Below are 22,044 nucleotides of genomic sequence, written 5' to 3'. Positions count from 1 at the left end.
GTTCTTTTGGAGCACTTCCTTTCTGGCACTACAAGATGGTCCAGACTCATCTTTACCTTCTCTGCCCCAGCCCCAAAATCATCCATTTCAACAAGGTTCCCACTGGTTTAGAAACCGAGATCTGGGTGCTGGGTGTGCTTGTTGCTCCTGGGGTGTCACTGCTTCTAGGCCCTCTCAGCAGACAGAGCTAGGAAGTATATGTGTGTATACTAACCTGTATACACTGTATAATTGTATATCCATCCACACATCTCTACAGTTATTTCTGTATCTCTCCATCTGTACATACATTAAATTAAGCATGGGTCCATACTGGTGTCTCCAACTAACCCAGTACTACAAGGTTCATTCTAGCCTTCTTCTCACGCTTTTCTGTAACTTCTCTCCCTGACAATGAGAAAACTGGCTTGTACCATCCGCCATCTGCTTAGCTGTTCAATCCTAGTCTATTTGTAAAGCAGTTTCCAAATCATTAACCCATACTCCTGGGAGAAACAAATTTACCAACTAAGGTACAGAGTTTATATATCTTTCCTATTGTCTCATGGTTTCCAGTCAAATACCATTTCCCAAAATTACTTGGGTTAGCTCTTTGAAATTAGCTTACCACTCTCTTGAAGATTTTTCAAGTTAAAGCAGGCATGGATAGTTTTAAGGATATTTCCAGGTACTCAGCTTCCATATATACTGTATTCCATACCTCTTAGTCATCTTCAATCTTGGCATTGCCCAAGGGCATAAACATTTCAAAACCATCAAACAAAAAAAACTTGAAATTATGTACAGTTACTGAGAGACTGGATAAGTATTGGACAATAAATCCTTTTCAAAATCAGAATGGCTTATGGGGTTTTGCTTTTAATAAAATTTCAGAAGACTAATGGAATTATCAGTTCATGATTATAAACCAGTTTTGGTGACAGATTACTATATGATTCTTGAGATACAACTAGACAAAAATTGAGGGACACTTTTAACAAAACTTTTCATTCCTATGTACTTATTTCTCAGCACTTACAGCCTTAAGAAAATGGAAGAGAATCAGTGTTAAACTTCATTGTAGCAAGAAGTTAGCATTCATGTATGGATACAGGAACTAACGGTGCATGGGAAGCCCATCCAGGTCTTAAAGAGATGAATTTTCAATACAATTTTATTTTTTATATTTAATAATTATCAGTATTGTGATACATTTTATTGTGATCAATTGTGTAGTACTAGTAATTTTAACAATTTAATCCAGAAAAAATAAAATTCTATGAGCAGGAAATATAAATTTCCATTTCTATACTTCTTTCAGCAGTATGATAGGATGATCAATAAGACTTTCAAGTATGAAAAAGATAACTGAGGTAAAATTCTATCAGGAAAGTAGAATGAAGATATGATTTAATGAAGCAAGTCTAAGAATTCTAGGGAGGAAATTTGGGTGTGGTCACTGACACATGTAATTAAACAAAAACAAGTAGATCATATACCTACTAATATTTTGAGGGAATTTCACTGCCAAAGAAACAAACATTGGATATTCCAACTGCTAAACAACTTTTGGACTCCTGCTACGGGCTGCATTCACCCCCGCCGCGGCCACCCCCAATTCACAGACTGAAATCTAACACCAATAACTAATAATGAGACTGTATTCGGAGACAGAGACTTTAAAGATGCAATTAGATCAAAATGAGGCCTTTAGTTCAGCCCTAATCCAACTTGACTAGAGTGCTTACAAGAAGAAGAAATTTTTTGTGGCGGGGACGGGGAGGGGGCGGCGGAGAGATGATTTTAAGAAGGAAAAGTAATGATGTAAACTTACGATTTTTAAGAGTTTTTTGTGGGGTTTTTGTGTGTGTGTGTGTGAGATGGACGATGGAGGGTACCATATTACTGTAGTGTTTCGATTCAATTGGATATATTTAACTTGCGTCATTATTTACAATTGCTGAAAATTAACATTTTTTTCAACTACTTAAACATTTTAGACAGCAGCTTGATGTGCAAATCCAGAATGAGGCAGGGTGGGATGGGCACTGGGCGTGCGTGCAGACGCTTGGGCAGCGCCGGTTTCGTTAGAAAGTCCCTTGGCAGGCCGCCGCTGTGGCCCAAAGAGTAGGAAGCCGTTCCAGTCTCACGTCCACCTTTTGGCAATATCTGAGACCTTGTACAAGAAACACTCTTCCTGTCTCAGTTTAGCTCATTTGTAAAACTGGGAGACTACTGCCTTGAGGGGTTGTAAAGAAAAGAGAGAACGTTTGCGAAGCGTCTGGTGCACCTTAAGCAAGAGCGGGGAGCGCTACTGTAGACTGCAAAGCAAAGGAATCCCGACCCAAGGCAACGGGACGGTTGCGGGGTGACTCTGCCGGGTCTCCAAACTCCCTGGCGCCTGACCCTGCCTCGAGGTGGCCTGGTCCCCAGGCCATTCCAGACCCGCGCCCCGCCCGCGTTTCCTTGCGCGGCTCCGCCCCGGCCGCAGGGAGGCGCAGCGGCCCTGGGAACCCGGATCCTTCCGGGACGCTTCGTTGGCCCCGCGGAGCCGGCGGAGCAGGTACGCTGCAGGGGCCGCCCTTAGTTCTTGCCCGGAGCCGCCACAGGGCTTCGGGAGCCGGGCAGGGTGGGGGAAAGGGATGGAGTCTCGGCCTGGGGCGGCGGGGGCGGCCCAGAAAAGGCCTAGCGTCCTGGGCTGTGTGGGTGTAGCGTCCAGGGCACGTCGGTCTCTATGGCAACGCTCCACACGCGGAGGTCGGGTACGGGTAAGCGTCTTGCCACCCACCCGCGGCCGCTTTTCCAGGGGCGGCCCTAGGGGAGAAGGAATTTTCCTAATTTGGGGGCTTCCACCCTTTGGTGCCACTTGGGCGGGAGGGTCGCGGGCCTCCCGAGGGCGAGTCACCCCCGGCCCCAAGTCCGTATGCGTCTCTCTCAGAACCCGATCCTCCGGTGTCTGCAGCCTCTCCTGGCTGCGGAGCTGGTTCCCAGCCCCCTGCAACCCAGTACCGACTTCCCACCCTGACATAAAATTATTCGAAAACAAGCCCCCTGCTCACCCCATTAACAACAACAACAAAACTGTATTATGCCCTAACTGTAGCATAAAGAGGAAATAGAAGGAAAGCAATAAGTAAGAAAGTACATATTTCAATCTGAAAATGCTTGGCACTACTACCCTTGGAAAATGTAGAGAAGTAGCCAGTAGCCGCGCCTGGGGAGTCGCCTGAACGTGACGGCAGCAAATGCAGATTGTTGGGTCTCCGGGACCAGGAGCAGCGTGGCCAGTGAAGCGCGTGGTTTTCCCAAATGGTGAACAATTCTTGGTAAACCTCCAAACCGAAGTGCAATCAAGCCTTGATTTACATGTAGTTGCATTCCTCGAAAAAAAAAGAAGCGTTCATTAAAACTGCAAAAATACTTAGCATTTCGATGTAAAATAGAGTTTGGTTCTAGCCACAAACGGATTTTTCCACGCACAGGAATGTATAGGAAGACTCTCCAAGATTGTAGGGCCGCGGGGTAATCCTTTATTGTGCGGGACTGTCTCTCGAATCGCAGAATCCTACCATCTCAGGCCCCAACCACCTGTAAACCTCATGCCTCTGAATCTTGGGGAAACAGCTTCCCCACCCCCATATATTTCCAGAATTCCCCCTAGGGGGCAGTACGTCCCCACTAAGAAAGGCTGAACTATAAAAGTGCACAAGCCTAAGGACATTCCTGCTTTATAAACGTGCGAAACACCGGATATAGTATCTTTCATTCTCAGAACAAACTTGCAAAACAGGTATTGTTATTCCATTTTAGAAATTAGGAAAGTGAGGTTTTGCCAGGTTAAGTGACTTACCCGAGAATACAGGGCAAAAGTGTATCAAAGCTGAGCTATGACCCGTGTCTGACCAAGAAACTCTGTCTCATTTCAGTTATCTGTGGCCACAAGGAAAGTTATTTGTCTCTGTCTTGGCAAGGCTGGGAGGAAAGTTTTAGCTAAGTGAGTTCTTTTACACTTTAGTCATCAGTTTTCTGACTTTGTTAGTCTTTATGAGACGTGTGTGATAAATTTACATTACTCTAATTCCAGGAACCTCAGCCCATTGGAGACCATGGATAAGTACGATGTGATTAAGGCCATCGGGCAAGGTGCCTTCGGGAAAGCATACTTAGCTAAAGGGAAATCAGATAGCAAGCACTGTGTCATAAAAGAGATCAATTTTGAAAAGGTAAAGTTAAGAAGTTCAAATTTCTGTTAATTTTCAGTGGGATATTCAGCTGGCTTTTAATCCAATATAAAAAGGAAATTTTTATTTTTTATAATTTCGAATTTTAAGCCATAATTGATTTTTGTTAATTCAACCTCCTAAGTCCATTGTCCAAACAGCAACCAATGATCTCATTTTTAAAAAGAGGCTGGACGCAGTGGCTCACCCCTGTAATCCCAGCACTTTGGATGGCCAAGGTGGGAGGATTGTGTGAAGCCAGGAGTTCGAGATAGCCTGGGCAACATAGCAAGACCCTGTCCCTGCTAAAAAAAAATTTTTTTTAAATGAAAATAGAAAAGAAATAAGATCACATCTCTGTGGCTCCTATGGCCCTCCTTAGGGTGCCCTGCAAGGCCCTGTGAGATGCCAGCCTCCTCTGTTGCCCTGACTTTTCTCTGTGGTGCACTTCCTATCTCCTTATTCAGGTCCTCTACGAGGGGTTTTCTGCAAACATCCTAGCTAGAGTAGACCCCCAGCCACAATCACACCTTATCACACCACCTTGGTTCCTGGTTTCTTTTTTGTTTTCTTTTCTTTTTTTTTTTTTAGACGGAGTCTCGCTCTGTCACCTAGGCTGGAGTGCAGTGGCATGATCTTGGCTCACTGCAATCTCCACCTCCGGGATTCAAGCAATTCTCCCACTTCAGCCTCCTGAATAGCTGGGACTACAGGTGCATGCCACCATGCCTGGATAATTTTTTGTATTTTTAGTAGAGATGGAGTTTCACCATGTTGCCCAGGCTGGTCTTGAACTCCTGAGCTCAAGTGATCTGCCCGCCTTGGCCTCCCAAAGTGCTGGGATTACAGGCTTGAGCCACTGCTTCTGGCCTGGTTTATTTTCTTACTAGCATGTATAATGCTCTGCAATTACTTTGCTCTCTTAATTATTCATTTGTTTATTGCTTGTCTTCCTCAGTATGCAGAACAGTTCCTGTCACATAATAGGTGCTAAACACATTTATTGAGTGCACTGAATGAATAGAGGAAAACCATATGTAATTGTTGGTCTAATGATTTTGGAAAATAAATATAGTTAATTAAAAATTAATAATTTTTGCTAAATCCACCTTGGTCAGTGTTTATGTCACCCTCTTTAGTGATATGTTCATTTCATAATACATTGGGACAATAATGTCCATTGTTTGCTAGAATTAATTCTAAGGCAAGTTTTGTTGGTCAGCTTCTAGAGGATTTATAAATGAGAGTAGCATAAAAAGTTCCATACAAAGTGTGTGCAAAATGGACTACCCAAGTTACACCATATGAATATACTTAATGCCATTGAATTGTACACTTAAAAATCGTTAAAATGATATAAATTTTATCTTACCACAAAAAATTGCAAGAAAACCTACCCAAACTTAAAGCTCAAGAGTAGATGACTGGCTTCCAGGGATAATGATTTATTTCCCAATATAGGTCTCTTTTTGTGAATCCATGGCATATTCATAATAATGTCCTCTTATTCTAGTGGCCCGCAATAGCTTCCTCCCATGACATTATTCTGCTCACTCTCTTTTGTTTATCTGACTGCTCTCCCTCAGGCTTATCTCTGTCTTCACCCTGTGTATGTCCTCAACCATGTGTCCTTTTCTGATTTTCTTTTTCTGTCCATTGTCACCTAAACTGCCCCACTTCAGTGTTTACCAATAAGTAGATCTCTCTTAAATCTCTGTCTCTACCCCTGGCATCTTTCAGTACCCTAGTTCTGCATTTCTTCTGCCAGCTAGATAACTTCAGGTAATATCTGTGGTTTTGTTTTGAGGTGGAGTCTCGCTCTGTCGCCCAGGCTGGAGTGCAGTGGTGCCATCTCGGCTCACTGCAAGCTCTGCCTCCCAGGTTCATGCCATTCTCCTGCCTCAGCCTCCCGAGTAGCTGGGACTACAGGCGCCCGCCACCACGCCCGGCTAATTTTTTGTATTTTTAGTAGAGACGGGGTTTCACTGTGTTAGCCAGGATGGTCTCAATCTCCTGACTTCGTGATCCACCCGCCTCGGCCTCCCAAAGTGCTGGGATTATAGGCATGAGCCACCACGCCCATCCAACATCTATGTTATTAATCTATTGCTGTGTAGCATATTACCCCAAACTTAGTGGCTTAAAGAATAAACATTTATTGTCTCAGAGATCCTGTGCATCAAGAATTTAGGATGACAATCATTGAGACCACCTTGGAGGCTTGGTATCACAATTGTACCCAAAAACAAGTATTAATAGTGATTCTTCCTTGTTGTAAGCAGACCCACTTCACCTCCTATGTGCTGTGCTGTATTAATGTCATCAGTGTCCTTATGGTTGCCAGCCTGAAAACCTTGGGATCGTTTGTGAGCTTATTCCCTCTCCACATTCAATTATTTGGCGAATACTGTTGACTCTTCCTCTTCCTTGAATTTGCTTCAGTCCTTTTGTCGAGGCCCTGGGTCACTTGGATCCTTCAAGTGGCTCCAGCCCAATTTTGATAATGCTCCAGCCATGCCCCCAAACCTTTACTGGGACAGAGGCTGTAAAGAAAGAGTTGCCTAGGTTTGACTACATAAAAATAGAAAACGTTTGTATGTCAAAACAAACATTATAAATAAATTCAAAGAAATCGAGAAGGTGCCAAAAATATTTGCAAGTATTGACTTAATGGTGTTAGCCTTTTATTAAATCAATAAAAAGATAAAATCCATATATGAAGTCATCGTACAAAAATTTGAAACTCAGTAGAAAACTAAGAAATTAGGAGTTTATTCAAAGAAAAACCCCACAGATAAACAGTTAGAAAACAAATGTCCAACAGTAGGTAATTTGTTAAGTAATTTATAAAAAACTAAGTGGCTATTAGAAATCATGTTGTAGGTGAAGCATTGACATGGGAAAATTTCAATGTTTGCAATGTTTAAGAAAATAGTAAGTGTAAAATAATATAATCTTTGGAAAAATATATATATTCTCCATATATATGTATACCTACAAATATGTTCATATATGTACAAAGAAAGACACAAGTTGTTATTATTGAGGTAGAAAGTGGGGTTTGCCTTGTGCATTTTTTTTGAGACAGGATTTCATTCTGTTGCCCAGGCAGGAGTGCAGTGACATCATCATGGCTCACTGTAACCTTGAACAAGCCATCCTCCTGCCTCAGCCTCCTGAGTAGCTAGGACTGCAGGCATGAGCCACCACACCCAGCTAATTTTGAAATTTTTTTTAGAGACAGGATCTTGCTATGTTGCCCAGGCTGGCCTCAAGTGATCCTCCCATTTTGGCCTCCCAAAGTGCTGGGATTACAGGTGTTAGCCACTGTGCCTGGTCTGCCTTGTGCTTTTATATTGTTTCACTCTTCAGAGAAGTTTTGAGACCCTCTCTGATTTGCTCCAAAACTACGGCTCCTATCACATACCCTACTTTTTTCCCCCACTCCAGCCTCTGCATTTGCTTCTGGGGCTACTTCTTCCAAGGTCGTTGCCTGCTGATCTCCCAGCATCAAGATCCCACTTGTTCAAGGCTGAGCTCTACCATACCTCCAGAATCCTCCCACTCTAAAGAATGTATCCTTCTCTGTAAACTTGCATAACTTTTATTGGAACCTCTGTTATAGTACTGACTGCTTTCTTTCTGGACATGCTTTGGCTGTTTATTTTGTGCCTTCTCCTCCTTATTTAGCTGTAATATGTTCTGTGAGGACCGAGTCCATGTGCGTTTTGTGCTGGTATTCCACACAGCACCTAATGCTTGGTGTCAGGAGATATTCAATAACTTCTTATTGGATAGTTGATTCACTGGACAGATGCTTTCAGGCCCTCTTGCTCTACTGTGAAGCTGGTATATACTTAGGAATTATAAAACCATTTTAATTCTATGTAAAGAGGAAATATTTGAGAGGTGAATCTCTATAAAAATATACATTACTGCATTTCATAGCATCTCTCCCATTCTTTAGTATAATCAAAAATTGACTATATTTTTCTAATAGAGCACCAATTTTTCATCACTTTACTCATGAACTACTCTTGTCACTATGCCATAAATAAGTAGAATCTTATATTAGACCTCATTATTCTTGTTTTCCCATATCTCTTTATGTTATCGAATTTACCTATAATATCTGTGTCACAATATTAACATTTATTACTTCTTTCTTCCTATCTACTCTCATGTAGTTTTTCATTACTTCTTATCTAGAGAAATTTATTTCTTCTCTCTAATGCCTCCCTACTCCCTCCACTAGACCCCAGAACTAAATTGCTTGTTTTCTTACAGGTACCAAAAAGCTAATATTTCTCTTATCATCATACCATTATCAAGCATGTTCTTTTCCTTCTGGGCTCAAATAAAAGTGTTTTATCTTTCCTCAATTGTGAAAATAAAAATGTTCATTGTAGAAATTTTGAAAAGAGCCAAAGGAGAAAATAAGACCATTTAGAGGAAAATAAAAATAGCATATAACCTCTTTCTTAATCATTATGAACATTTTGCTGAATTTCTCTATAGACTATTTTTAATGTATAAGTATATAAGTTATTAGAATGATTGGTGTCATGGTAGATATACTCTTTTTTTTTTTTGAGACGGAGTCTCGCTCTGTTGCCCAGGCTGGAGTGCAGTGGCGTGATCTCTGCTCACTGCAGTCTCTGCCTCCCAGGTTCAAACAATTCTCCTGCCTCAGCCTCCTGAGTAGCTGGGACTACAGGCGCGTGCCACCATGCCTGGCTAATTTTTGTATTTTTAGTAGAAACAGGCTTTCACTATGTTGGCCAGGCTGGTCTCGAACTCCTGACCTCGTGATCTGCCTGCCTCGGCCTCCCAAAGTGCTGGGGTTACAGGTGTGAGCCACTGCACCCAGCCCAGATATACTCTTTTGTAACAGTTTTTTATATTAGCAATATATTGTGAATATTTCCTCATCTCATTCAATATTTTTATATAACAAAATGTTGTCATTTAATGATATTAAATGTGTTCACACTAATGATAAAGGGACCACCTGCAGGGTGTCCATTATATGTCACACCATCCTGGGTGTTTTATTATGTATATCAACTCAATTTAATCTTCACAACCACTTAAAAGGTAGCTCTCATTACTCTCACTGTACAAGTGAAAGAGCTGAGGCTAAAGAGGTTAAGCAGTTAGCTCCAGGATGCACAGTAATCAGCAGATCCATCTAAGTCTTTCTCTGCTCTTTCCGTGATACTACATTGCCTCCCTTTATTTTTAATGACTGCATAGCATTAAAGTGGTAGCAGGTTAAAAATACCATAATTTAGCTGGGCATGGTGGCAAGTGCCTGTAGTCCCAGCTATTCTGGAGGATGAGTTGGGAGGATCCCTTGACCCCAGGAGTTAAAATCCAGCTTAGACAACATAGCAGAACTCTTGTCTTAAAAAAAAAAAAAAGCTAGCAAAACACCCCTGTAATTTATTTAACTCTTTTTCTATTTTCAGATAATTACATTGTTTGGTTGGGTTTTTGGCTACGATTCAATAACATTTAATATGTAAAGTATGATTCATTTTTATTAAACAAACTATGTATATATGCTTGCCTATATATGCATGAAATAAAAAGCTCTAACTATTAACAACAGTTATCCCTAGGGAATATAGTATTAGGTTGGCGCAAAAGTAATTGCATTTTTGCCATTAAGAGTAAGGTTACCACCTATGGGCTTTCATCTGTGGGCTAGATGAGAAAGAAAGAGGGAAGTTTCACTTTTACCTTATTCACTTCTATTTGACTTAAAACAAGCATGCATTATTAGAGTAACTTAAAAACTAGCAATAAAACACTGTAACAAAGTCTTTTGTATGAGAACTCTTCTGTACACTTTTATTATCTTCTTTGGATAAATTTCTAGAAGAATTAGTCAAAAATAGGAACATTTCCCTCATGCCTGTAATCCCAGCACTTTGGGAGGCTGAGGCAGCTAGATAACTTGAGGCCAGGAGTTCGAGAGCAGCCTGGGCAACATGGTGAGACCCCATCTCTACTAAAAATACAAAAAATTAGCCGGGTATGGTGGTGCTTGCCTGTGGTCTCAGCTACTCAGGAGGCTGAGGTGGGAGGATCACTTGAGCTCAGTGGGCAGAGGCTGCAGTGAACCAAGATCATGCCACTGCACTCCAGCCTGGGTGATAGAGCAAGACCTTGTCTTAAAAAAAAAAAAAAAAGATTTCTTCAGCAGGATACAGACCCCCCGCAAAAATGAACATTTTAAAGATTCATATTATATATTGTAAAACTGCCTTCCCAGAAATATTTTATCAATTTGTGTAGTTTTACCAGAAATAAATGAGTGTCCATTTTGCTGCTTTCTGGCCAATAGTGGTTATTGACATTCTTTTCATCTTTGCCAATTTCATACATGGAATACTATATTACATTTTGTTTTAGCTTTTATTCCTTTTTTTTTTTTTTGCAATGGAGTCTTACTCTGTCACCCAGGCTGGAGTGCAGTGGTGTGATTTTGGCTTACTGCAGCCTCCATCTCCCAGGTTCAAGGGATTCTCCTGCCTCAGCCTCCTGAGTAGCTGAGACCACAGGTGTGTGCCACCACGCCTGGCTAATTTTTTGTGTTTTTAGTAGAGATAGGGTTTTGCTATGTTGGCCAGGCTGGTCTTGAACTCCTGGCCTCAAGTGATCTGCCTGCCTCGGCTTCCCAAAGAGCTGGGATTACAGGCATGAGCTACCACACCCAGCCAAATTTTGCTTTAGTTTTTATTCCTTTGATTACTGCAGGAGATTGAATATTTTTTCTATCAGCCATTTTTATTTCTCTTGTTTTTTTAGAGTTGACTATTCTTGTACTTTGCTATTTTTCTGTTGGGGTGTTTGCCTTTTTAAAAATTATTTGCCATCAATTTTTATATTATAAATATATTTGTCATATATGGTACAAATATTGTATCTTAACCTTTTGTCTTTTAATTTTGTTTATAATATTCTTTTAAATAAATAGTAGTTAGGAATTTTTTAAGTTGCTAAATGTATCTAGCTGGTAGGAGTAATTTAGCCGTTTTTGTTTTGAAACTCCTATGTACTGACTATACAATTTAAATTGGGGCAGGAAACACTGAAGCTTAGAGGGGTTAAGGAACTTACTGAAGGATCCTTCAGCTGAGATGTAGGGAAGCTAGAATTGAGAATATTAATTTTTAAGAAGTTCTTAAGTCTAAATGAGAATGAGAAATCTGGCCAATGTTGAAGACCTCTAATGGGTGGAGGCCCCGTGGACATCAGAAAAGCGGGGCAGTCAGGGGCTGGAAGTCAGGGTAGAAATGACAAGTCAGCAAAGCATCAAGAGTGAGGAAGAAAAAGTAGAAATGAGGTGTGGCCACTGGTACTGGCACCAAACCCCTTGGCAAGTATTGTCTATAGGTGAAAGTAGAACAAGAAAATACACCCACATACTTCTAAAATGAAGTCATGCAAGACAATTTTTATTTGAAAATGAAAAATGTAGTCATCTTAATACAAAATTTTACTGGCCTGATTTCTGTGGGATATGACACATTTTCTTTTTTTAGATTTCATTTGTTTCTTCTCAGCAGTGATTGCTCCTGGAATGTTGCATTTTTATAAAGAATTCCTTTGCTACTGAAAGATAGATATTAAAATATGGCTCCATATGGCTAGATAATGAACACGGTACCACCAGTCCAACTTTTAATGTAGCAAAACTTCACCAGAAATATTTATTTTCTTGATGATGGTTGTCAACAAACCATTGACGAGATGTAGGGTACTCTGCTAATTCTAGAAATGTTGTTTCCTGCCATTGAAAGATCGTTTTCAAAGTGACATTAAAAGCCAGTGGAATCCTAGAGAATTTTAGATGGAAATGAGCAGAAAGCATGTTCTTGAAACCAAGTTAGCTTTATAGACTACTCTGTCTCTTAATGTAATTTAGATGCCCATACAAGAAAAAGAAGCTTCAAAGAAAGAAGTGATTCTTCTGGAAAAGATGAAACATCCCAACATTGTAGCCTTCTTCAGTTCATTTCAAGGTTTGATTTTCTAATATTCCTTAAGTATTTTTATAAAGTATAGGCATGTTGACATATGTAAAAAGATTTGTTCCTAAGGACTGTGTATAAATTAATTTTTGTAAATGGGTCATTTCCCCATTTACTTAAATTGCAGCTTGAGACGTCCTCGTTATTTCCTCTCTAGTAAGTTTTTGTAGACGGCTTTCTTATGTTTTCTTGTTTTTCTGCCTCTCCTTAATTCTCACTCTCCCAAAAAATTAATGACTGGCTTATTAGCTTCTTTGCTGTAGTAACAACCCCCAAATTTAAGTGACTTACAATAAGACACATCTATTTCTCACTTACATTACATGCTAGCTGTGGTGGGCTGGGGTCTTGAGTCTGGGGCCCAGGCTGAAGGAGCAGCTCAGATAAGGAACCAGCTGTTCTCATAAGCAAGAGAAGAGGGGAAAACACAGAGCCCACCACCCTATCGCTCTCAAAGCCCTGCTAGGATGTGTGTGTTTGTGTGTGTGTGCTGGGGGGTACTCTGTTTACATGAGATCCTGCATATCCTTAGGCAACAGATGGGACTGTGTAATCCTCTTACAGAGAGCCAGCAAACAGCCACGCACCATAGCCTAGCACACTGCCACGGAGAGGGGGAGAACTTTAGGGAAGGAAGTACCTTCCTCTGTACACCTGAATACAATTCTGCTGACAACTTTAGGGAAGGAAGTCCCTTCCTCCGTACACCTGAATACAATTCTGCCTCCACCCATCACTGTAGTCCAAAGGTAAAAAATAAATAATAAATGAAGGAGCATTGGTCAGACAGCATTCATTCACTGAACTGATACTTATTGAGTGCTTACTATATGCCAGGCATTGTTCTAGGTGTCAGGAATATAGCAGTGAACAAAGCAGATGAAAATCCCTGTTTTCATGAAATTTATATTCTAGTGGGAAGAGATAGACAATAAACAAATCTACAGTATGTCAGGTGTGTCTTAAGTTGTGACAGGGCCGTATGTGCTGACAGTTTTATGAAGGGTCATTCCCCAGCCCAGCCCCCAGCGCAGGGCTGTTTTAAGACTGATAAGTAGTTCATGGAGCAGAAGTGTTAACCTCAATATCTTCAGGCATCATCAGTTGGGTAAAAGTCAGTCAATAAATAAATACAGCCACTGTGTCTTGAGTATGTAAACTGTGCAGAGCGCTGTGTTCCTTACTGATTAAAACCGCTACATTCAAGGTACTTCTGTGTGTATGGCCCTTCTTTGGCTTCTGGGTATTTAAAAAGAGCTCTTGGGACTCTTCTGAGGTCTTCCTGGGAGCAGAACAGTACACATGGTCTGGAATTGTGTTGCATGGAATAACTTTCAAGGAAAGCCACTGAATAAAGTGCCCTGCATTCCTGTCCATTGGCTACTGATAATGCTATAAGATGGTCTTTCTCTTCTTTATTTTGTTTGAGGTTATTATTGTGACTCTCTGGCTAACTCCTACTTATCCTCAGGCCTTTTCTGAACTCACAATTCAAATTACAGCTCCCTTTGGTTCTCTTCCACAGCAGTTGTACTTACATATGTCTATTTATATAATTATGAATTTGTTTCATATTTGTCGCCCTTTACATAGTAAACTTAATGAATTTTGGGGCTCCATCTGTTTTGCTCACCACTTGATCCTTGCCATCTAGCACACAATGGCTGCTCAATACCTATTTACTGAATGAGCAAATGGACTGGACCACTTTTAGAGACTGGAGTATTTCCTTATACCATGTGAGATTGATTTTTGAGGACAGTTTACCACTGGAAGCTTTTGCAGAACTAAGATCATTTTTACAGTATACATGACCTCTGCTGTGTTTGTTGATACTGTAAGTTTACGTTTTCTTATGACTCTTTTTAAGTAGAGCACCCCTGTGTTTAGGAAAGCTAGAGCTATTATGATGCCTTTGAGTTTGCTTGGCTGATTGCTGGGACTTGAACTACTGAGCTTATCTAAAAGCCTCAGAGGCCTTGTAGCCTCTGTCTTTTAGAGAGTGTAGGTAAAGGCTTGTTTTCCCTCAAATCGCTTATCTCTGATCATAAGAACCATGGCTCTAATGTTTGTCTATAGAAAATAGAATGTTTTGGCCGGGCGCAGTGGCTCATGCCTGTAATCCCAGCACCTTGGGAGGCCGAGGCGGGCGGATCACCTGAGGTCAGGAGTTCAAGACCAGCCTGGCCATGGTGAAACCCCGTCTCTACTAAAAATACAAAAAAATTAAGCCAGGCATGGTGGTGTGCACCTGTAATCCCAGCTACTTGGGAGGCTGAGGCAGGAGAATCGCTTGAACCTGGGAGGCAGAGGTTGCAGTGAGCTGAGATTGCGCCACTGCACTCCAGCCTGGGCAAGAAGAGTGAAACTCTGTCTCAAAAAAAAAAAAAAAGAAAATAGGATGTTTTTATTGGCTTGAAGCAACATAAGAAAAATAATGAGAATGTAGTGATATTTTCCTAAGACTAAATTAATTCCATGTAAATTCCATCAATAAACATTCATTAAGTGTCTGTTATATGCCAGGCATGTTCTAGGTCTTGGAGATATATCAGCAAACAAAATAGGCAAAAATTCCCATGCTGTTGTATTTGTTTTCTATTACTACATAACAAATGAACACAAATTTAGTGGCTTAACAACAACACCTATTTATTATCTCTTGATTTCTGTAGGTCAGAAGCCTGAGGTTGGCTTAGCTGGATTCTCTGCCCGGAGTCTCAGCTAGTTGAAATCAAGGTGTCAGCTGGGACTGTTATCTGTGGCTCATGGTCCTCTTCTAAGCTTATTTAGGTTGTTATAGATTTCATTTACTTGCAATTGGGTTAATTGGATCATGACTCACTGCAGCCTTGAACTCCTGGCCTCAAGTGATCCTCTCGCCATGGCCTCCAAAAGTGCTGTGAGTACTGTGCCTGGCCGGAAAGAGCTCTTTTACATTTATTTAAACACAGAGTTTTATTTTATATTACTCTAATGCACACATAAAAAAGAAAATATAAGCAAACAAAGTTGGTTAAGGTATTCTAAAAATTATTTAGGCAGTGAAAACATTAAGCCTGCCGGGTCTACAGCAAGTGATTGGAAGATGCCAATGTCTGTAAGAAATAATCTTGATTTTTTTTTTTTTTTTTTTTTTTTTTTTTTTTTTTTTTTTTGAGACAGTCTTACTCTGTTGCCCAGGCTGGAGTGCAGTGGTGTGATTACAGCTCACTGCAGCCTTGACCTTCTGGGCTTAAGGGATCCTCCCACCTCAGTCTCCTGAGTACTGGGACTACAGGCATGTACCCCCACACCTGGCTACTTTTTGTATATTTTTTCTTTATAGAGCCAGGTTTTCGCCATGTTGCCCAGGCTGGTCTCAAACACCTAAGTTCAAGCAATCCACCTGCCTTAGCCTTGGCCTCCCAAAGTGCTGGGATTACAGGAGAGAGCCGCTGCGCCAGGCCCTTGATTTTTTAAAAGTGCATTTTAGAATGAATTATAATAATTGTTTAATAAATGTTGGAATTTGACAAATAAAAAGGTTATTTAGTGCCCCTCAATTGTTTTGAAGTGTCAGTGATCCATGAGCTTTACAGCAGATGGAAAATTTGAGAGCATAAATGATTTTTCCAGACACTTCCAATAAATATAAAATTAACAGTGGCTAATGGGGAAAAATCCTTATTTTACAGTCAGATAATGCTAATTGACATTAAGTAGTTTCTTTTTTTTTTTTTTTTTTGAGACAGAGTCTCACTCTGTCACCCAGGCTGGAGTGCAGTGGCACAATCTTGGCTCACTGCACCTCCACCTCCCGGGTTCAAGCAATTCTCCTGCCTCAGCCTCCTGAGTAGCTGGGATTACAGGCGCCCGCCACCATGCCTGGCTAATTTTTGTATTTTTAGTAGGGACAGGGTTTCACTATGTTGGCCAGGCTGGTCTCAAATTCCTGACCTCAGGTGATCCACCCACCTCGGCCTCCCAAAGTGCTGGGATTACAGGCATGAGCCACTGCACCTGGCCAGTAGTTTAAGATATCTCTGTTGGCCGGGCGCGGTGGCTCACGCTTGTAATCCCAGGACTTTGGGAGGCCAAGGCGGGTGGATCACGAGGTCAGGAGATCGAGACCACGGTGAAACCCTGTCTCTACTAAAAATACAAAAAATTAGCCGGGCATGGTGGCGGGCGCCTGTAGTCCCAGCTACTCGGAAAGGCTGAGGCAGGAGAATGGCGTGAACCCAGGAGGCGGAGCTTGCAGTGAGCCGAGATTGCGCCACTGCACTCCAGCCCAGGTGACAGAGCGAGATTCCGTCTCAAAAAAAAAAAAAAGGTATCTCTGTCATGATGAATTTTTAGTCAGTTTCTTTCACCAAAAGCCAGTGTAAGGTTGAGTGAGTTGGAGGTTGGTGAAAAGGAAGTGAGATGAAATAATGTCTCCTCTGTTTCATTATTCTGATTCTTCCATGGTTTTGAAATTGCCATCCCTTCATTGCTGTGGCAGACCTTTTAATGACTGAGCTTCAATGATAAGAAACATCAATTCTCCTAAAAGTAACACATTCCTGAAAATAACCGATCTCTAGATATTAAGGCATATGGGGAAGCATCTTCTCAGAACCCTTCCTAGATCTCCAGTCTTACTTGCATGCGCTTTCTCCTCACCCTCCAGCCTACAGACTTCACAGCACTTCTCACCCAATGCTGAGGGACTCCCCAACTAGACTTCGCCTCCTTAACAGTAGAATGGATGGCTTCTTTGCTTTTTATTCCTACACAGCATTCCTTGCTTTTGCATGTCCTCAATAGAAGTTTGTTAATAAATGAATGGATCGTCTCTTAAAGAAGAGAGGAGGAAAAATTGAAATATGTGAAAGAAGATGCATGGTTTGTGAATTAGAAGCAACCAAGGGTAGACATTGCCAGGTTACTGATATCCACAGTAAAGTTGGTTAGGGTACTTTAAAGAGTAGGATAGCAAAAGATAGATATTTGGCAAGAGATTTTGGCATTTAGTGGGTACTACAGGGGAAAATGTTATCAACAATTGCTTATAAGACTGATTTTGGCGCGTATGTTTTGTGTTCCTTCGGGATTTTTTTGTTTGTTTGTTTGTTTTTAATGAATCCACTCAACAAACATTTAAGCCCCTTTGATGTGCTAACTACTGTTTTAGGTACGAAAGAATGAAGTGTAGACAAACAAGTGAGTAGAAATCCTTCTTTTCTAACAAGATCCCAGCTGTTAGTTGGTTGGCTAATGAAGAAAGCTGGTTAGAGCAGAAAATCATCTGTTTTAGTCTATTCCAGCAGCTATAACAAAATACCATAAACTAGGTGGCTTATAAACAGCAGAAATTTATTTCTGGCAGTTCTGGAGGCTGGGAAGTGCAAGATCAAGGTGCAGGCAGATTCAGTGTCTGGTGAGGGTTCACTTTCTGGTTCATAGATGGTCCGCCTCATTGTGACTTCACATGGTGGAAGGGGAGAGGGTTCTCTCTTGGACAGCAATCCATTAATGTGGGCTCCACCCTCATGACCTAGTCACCTTCCAAAAGCCCTATACCTCCTAATACCATCACTGTGGGGGTTAAAATTTCAACATATACATTTGGGGAAGACAAAGACATTTAGATCCTAGCAATTATACAGACATATTTTAACATAAGAAGACATAATCATCCTTTGAGTGGAAATGGCCAGGAAAAAAAAAAAAGAAAAAAAAATTTAAGGAAATGACAAGCATTTGTCAAAGGATAATTTCTTTTCTTTAATACGGAGCAAGTGTTTGTGGATAATCTGTCCACAATCCTTTTAGAAGTTTTCTAGTTATATTTCATTCATTTCATTCAACATTTAGGTCAATGGTTATTTATTTATTTATTTTTAAACTCACTTTTACTGAGTCCTCCAAAATATTCAGGATAGCTTTTGGAGGAATAATCACATCTTTCATTTTCTATTCATATTTCATCAGTTTATGTAATAAAGACAAGAATAACTCACTACAGTTCAAGAAAATTCAGAATTATAGTTGGTAGATTATGAGTCCACTGACTATAGTTCTGAATTTTCTTTCTTATGTAAGTTATGTGTCTTATTTAGAATTTCTAGTCTCTTTTCTTTAATGTGGAGCAAGGATTTGTGGATAGTCTGTACATAATCCTTTTAGAAGTTTTCCAGTTATATTTCATTCATCCCATCAACATTTAGGTCAATAGCTATTTTTTTTAAAAACTACTCACTTTTACTGAGTCCTCTAAAATATTCAGCATAGCTTTTGGAAAATAATCACCTTTCATTTTCTATTCATATTTCATCAGTTTCTGTTACAAAGACAAGAATAAATGGCGTAAACATATTTGGGAAAAAACAAAATGATCTTGGTAAGATTCAGTCCAATTGGTAAGAGCAGAGGTACTTGGACATACTAGAGAGCCTAGTAGTATTTAGTGGTAACGTTGATGGGGCAATAGCAATGGAGAGTGTCTTGTAATCTAGTGAGTGGTTTAGGCAGAGGTCAGTTATAAGAATTTCTATTGTATTCAACAACATAGATAAATAAGTGCCATATAAATATGGCTTTATGCCCAAATTCAAGAAGGGGCTATTAATTCTTCCTGGGGTGTTATGAAAGAGTCACAGCTGCTATTTTTACAGCAGATTTCTAACCTCTCAAAGGAATGTATTAATAAAAATAGCCAACATTTCTTAAACTCTCATTATGTACAGGCATTATTCTAAGCATCTGACATGGATTAACTCATTTAATCTTTCCAACAATCCAAAGAAGAAATTTCTATAATATTTCCATTTTACAGATGAGGTAATGAGGCATGGAGAAGTTAAAGTGACTTGCCCAGAGTCACAGAGCTAAGAAATATAAATGGTATAGTGGAATTAGAACCCAGTCCATCTTGATTCCACAGCCAGAACATGACTGATAAATATCTGAAATCCTTCCAGCACCAAATGATTCCTTTTCTTACAGAGAATGGCAGGCTGTTTATTGTAATGGAATATTGTGATGGAGGGGATCTCATGAAAAGGATCAATAGACAACGGGGTGTGTTATTTAGTGAAGATCAGGTAAAAACTTCTAATTTGCTTTTTAATTTTATGTATGTGTGGTGGGGGAGAATTAAATTTATAATGTCATAAGTAGTAGACTATGTTGATATAAAGCATGTGTTTTGGTAGAGAGATTGAAACCATAAAATAGTGGATCAATATTCTTGGTAGATTCAGTCCAGAACAAGTTTGCAATTGAACTTAAACTGAATTGTTTTTTAGAGAGTGAGATTTTCTTGAGAAAAGATAGTCTGTTTGGAAAATCTCATGTAGGATGCCTCTGAGATAAGTCTTCATGGTTAAAAAAAAATCTGAATGTGAGTGTTCCTTAGCCATTTAACGTGTAACATATTTATAGCTTCACTGTTTTCTCTTTTACCATTTGGTGCTCTGTTTTAAACTAGATATCCCACTTTGCTAGGGAGGATAGAAGCTTGTCTTGGCAATGCCTATTTAGTTTCATTGGTTATTAAGAGGGGGAGATAAAAGATGAAGAATAATGGCCTCTCCCACTTTCTCTTTGCACAAATGTATTTCTCTTCTATACTCCAAGCCTCCCTGGAACTCTCTTGGGAGTGGTACTCATGAAGGAGACAGGTTTGTATGTGTGGAGAGGAATCTGAATTAGCTCCTTTATGATTGATGGTAAGGCCATTGCCTCAAGAAGCACACAGGAAAGGCCCACCATCTTTCCTTTGGCCATTGTTTCTTTGTTCTATTTTAGCATGTAAGAGCATCATGCCCATATAATTTCCTCTTAAAGTTGAATATTTTGAATATATGAAGGATTAAAAAATCAATATCTCTAACTTCTGTAAGATTAATCAAGCATTCTTTGTATGCTCATTTATATTATATATTAAATTCCATATTGATAGAAACTCTTTTTTCTTATCTAGGTATTATTTTGCCACATTTTATAAAAATGCTTCTCATGACAAAATTTTGAGTTACATTTCTTTTTGTTGGGAATGAACTAAAATTACAACTGAATATTAATGTCTGGAATATAGCTTTATTCCTATTATTTTCCTCTTTCTGTATAATTTGGCAGACAAAGAACCAGTGAAATTTTAGAATAGTTTAAATAAATCTCTGTAGGCATAGAACACATTTTTATAAAGAGGCTCATGGTCAACAAAGATAAAATCAAATCATGACTTAGAAATAAAATTAAACTTCAAAGGTAAAGTATTTGTTGGTTTTATATTAGATATATCGATATTTTATTACAATTCCTAACCTCACAGATCCCCCATTTCTTCCTCTTTCTCTCCCCACCCTTGTCACCCTCCTTCCCCTGTAAAGGAAGAACCAATGGCTCCCAGGTTATCAGGAAACAGGGCTGCTTGTGTACTATTCACGATGCAGTTAGCACCCCAGGGTTAAGTAGGAAAAAAAGAAAATCGTGAACGGCATGCCTCTTTCCCTTGCTTCTACTTATCTTTTTCTGCATGTGGAATTTCCCTTGATTTTACCAGTGATATTTGGATTACTTTTCTGTGCCTCCATTTTTTTAGTTGTAGAATGAAAATAATAATATGATAAAGTGTACCTATTAACTTCATTCCTATAAATACACATACACTATATGTGTGTATGTGTGTGTGTGTGTGTATAATTTCTTTCTTTTTGCATGTTACCATGAAGACATTTCAGTGACTACCAGGCTATTCAGTGGCTTTGTTTTGTGTTCTCTCTATAGATCCTCGGTTGGTTTGTACAGATTTCTCTAGGACTAAAACATATTCATGACAGGAAGATATTACACAGGGACATAAAAGCTCAGGTAACAGCTCAGAGAGAAGACTAAGACAGAACTGATCTTTTCTTGAAGTACCTCAAACAACATGACATTTTCTCCATTTATAGAACATTTTTCTTAGCAAGAACGGAATGGTGGCAAAGCTTGGGGACTTTGGTATAGCAAGAGTCCTGAATAAGTAAGTACTTTGAAAATAATTTTTCTTTCTAGTCAAAATAGCCCAAATATGTATTTTTAGGTATCATGGATTAAGAAGATATTAAAATCTTGGTTGTCTAAATAATTTTAGGTAGCTTTATGTAAATGCATTACATCAGATGGTACTTTGAGATTAAAATTCTCAAGATAAATTGTGGTGTAATAGAATGATGTTGCTAATATTCTGTAGTGTGATTCCAGTTTATCAAATATGGATGTGACTGTAATACGCATAAAGCTAGAGAGAATTTAGTGAAATAGGCAGGTTTACACTTCTTAATGAAAAAAGTCAAACTGTAAAATATTTGAAGAGATTTATTGTGAGCCAAATACGAGTGACCAAAGGTCCATGCCTGTGACATAGCCCTCAGGAGATCCTAAGAACATGTACCCAAGGTGGCCGGTCTACAACCTGGTTTTGTACATTTTAGGGAGATGCAAGACGTCAATTAGATGTACATGGGTTTGGTCCAGAAAAGCAGGACAACTCAAAGCTGGGAAGAATGGGAGGGAGCTTCCAGGTCATAGGTGGATTAAAAACTTTTCTGATTGGCAGTTGATTGAAAGAGTCTATCTAAAGACCTGGAATTAGTGGAAGGGAGTGTCTGGGTTAAGATAAGGGGTTGTGGAAATGAAGGTTTTTATTATGCAGATGAAATCTCCAAGTAGCAGGCCTCAGAGAGAATAGATTGTAAATGTTTCCTCTTATCGGATTTAAAAAGGTGCCAGACTCTTAGTTAACTTTTTCCTGTATCAGGAAAAAGCCTTGGAAAAAGAAGGGAATTTTC

The 22,044-nt window shown here is 39.7% G+C and overlaps 1 protein-coding gene across 14 annotated transcripts in view; it reads left to right on the top strand.

Moving 5' to 3' along the window:
• The first annotated feature begins 2,453 nt into the window (after positions 1-2,453).
• The window catches only part of NEK5 (NIMA related kinase 5), an 89,290-nt gene continuing 69,699 nt past the window's right edge, over positions 2,454-22,044 (top strand). For 5 of the 14 annotated variants that reach the window (XM_016925318.3, XM_016925322.4, XM_016925321.4 and 2 more), the window contains exons 1-7: positions 2,668-2,747; positions 3,906-3,973; positions 4,064-4,202; positions 12,136-12,232; positions 19,214-19,311; positions 20,999-21,082; positions 21,166-21,236. In XM_016925318.3, the coding sequence (XP_016780807.3) occupies positions 4,086-4,202; positions 12,136-12,232; positions 19,214-19,311; positions 20,999-21,082; positions 21,166-21,236 (467 nt within the window). In that variant the 5' untranslated portion in view covers positions 2,668-2,747; positions 3,906-3,973; positions 4,064-4,085. Of the gene's footprint in view, positions 2,543-2,667; positions 3,306-3,905; positions 3,974-4,063; positions 4,203-7,649; positions 7,775-12,135; positions 12,233-14,916; positions 15,144-19,213; positions 19,312-20,998; positions 21,083-21,165; positions 21,237-22,044 lie in introns of those variants that run through there. The other 9 variants (XM_063792588.1, XM_063792589.1, XM_009427003.5 and 6 more) reach the window with 9 other exon arrangements.

The sequence above is a fragment of the Pan troglodytes genome, chromosome 14 (genome assembly GCF_028858775.2).
Source record: "Pan troglodytes isolate AG18354 chromosome 14, NHGRI_mPanTro3-v2.0_pri, whole genome shotgun sequence".
NCBI classification, from domain to species: domain Eukaryota; kingdom Metazoa; phylum Chordata; class Mammalia; order Primates; family Hominidae; genus Pan; species Pan troglodytes.
Note: the sequence above shows the minus strand (reverse complement) of the source record. Positions and strands in the feature narration are given on the sequence as shown.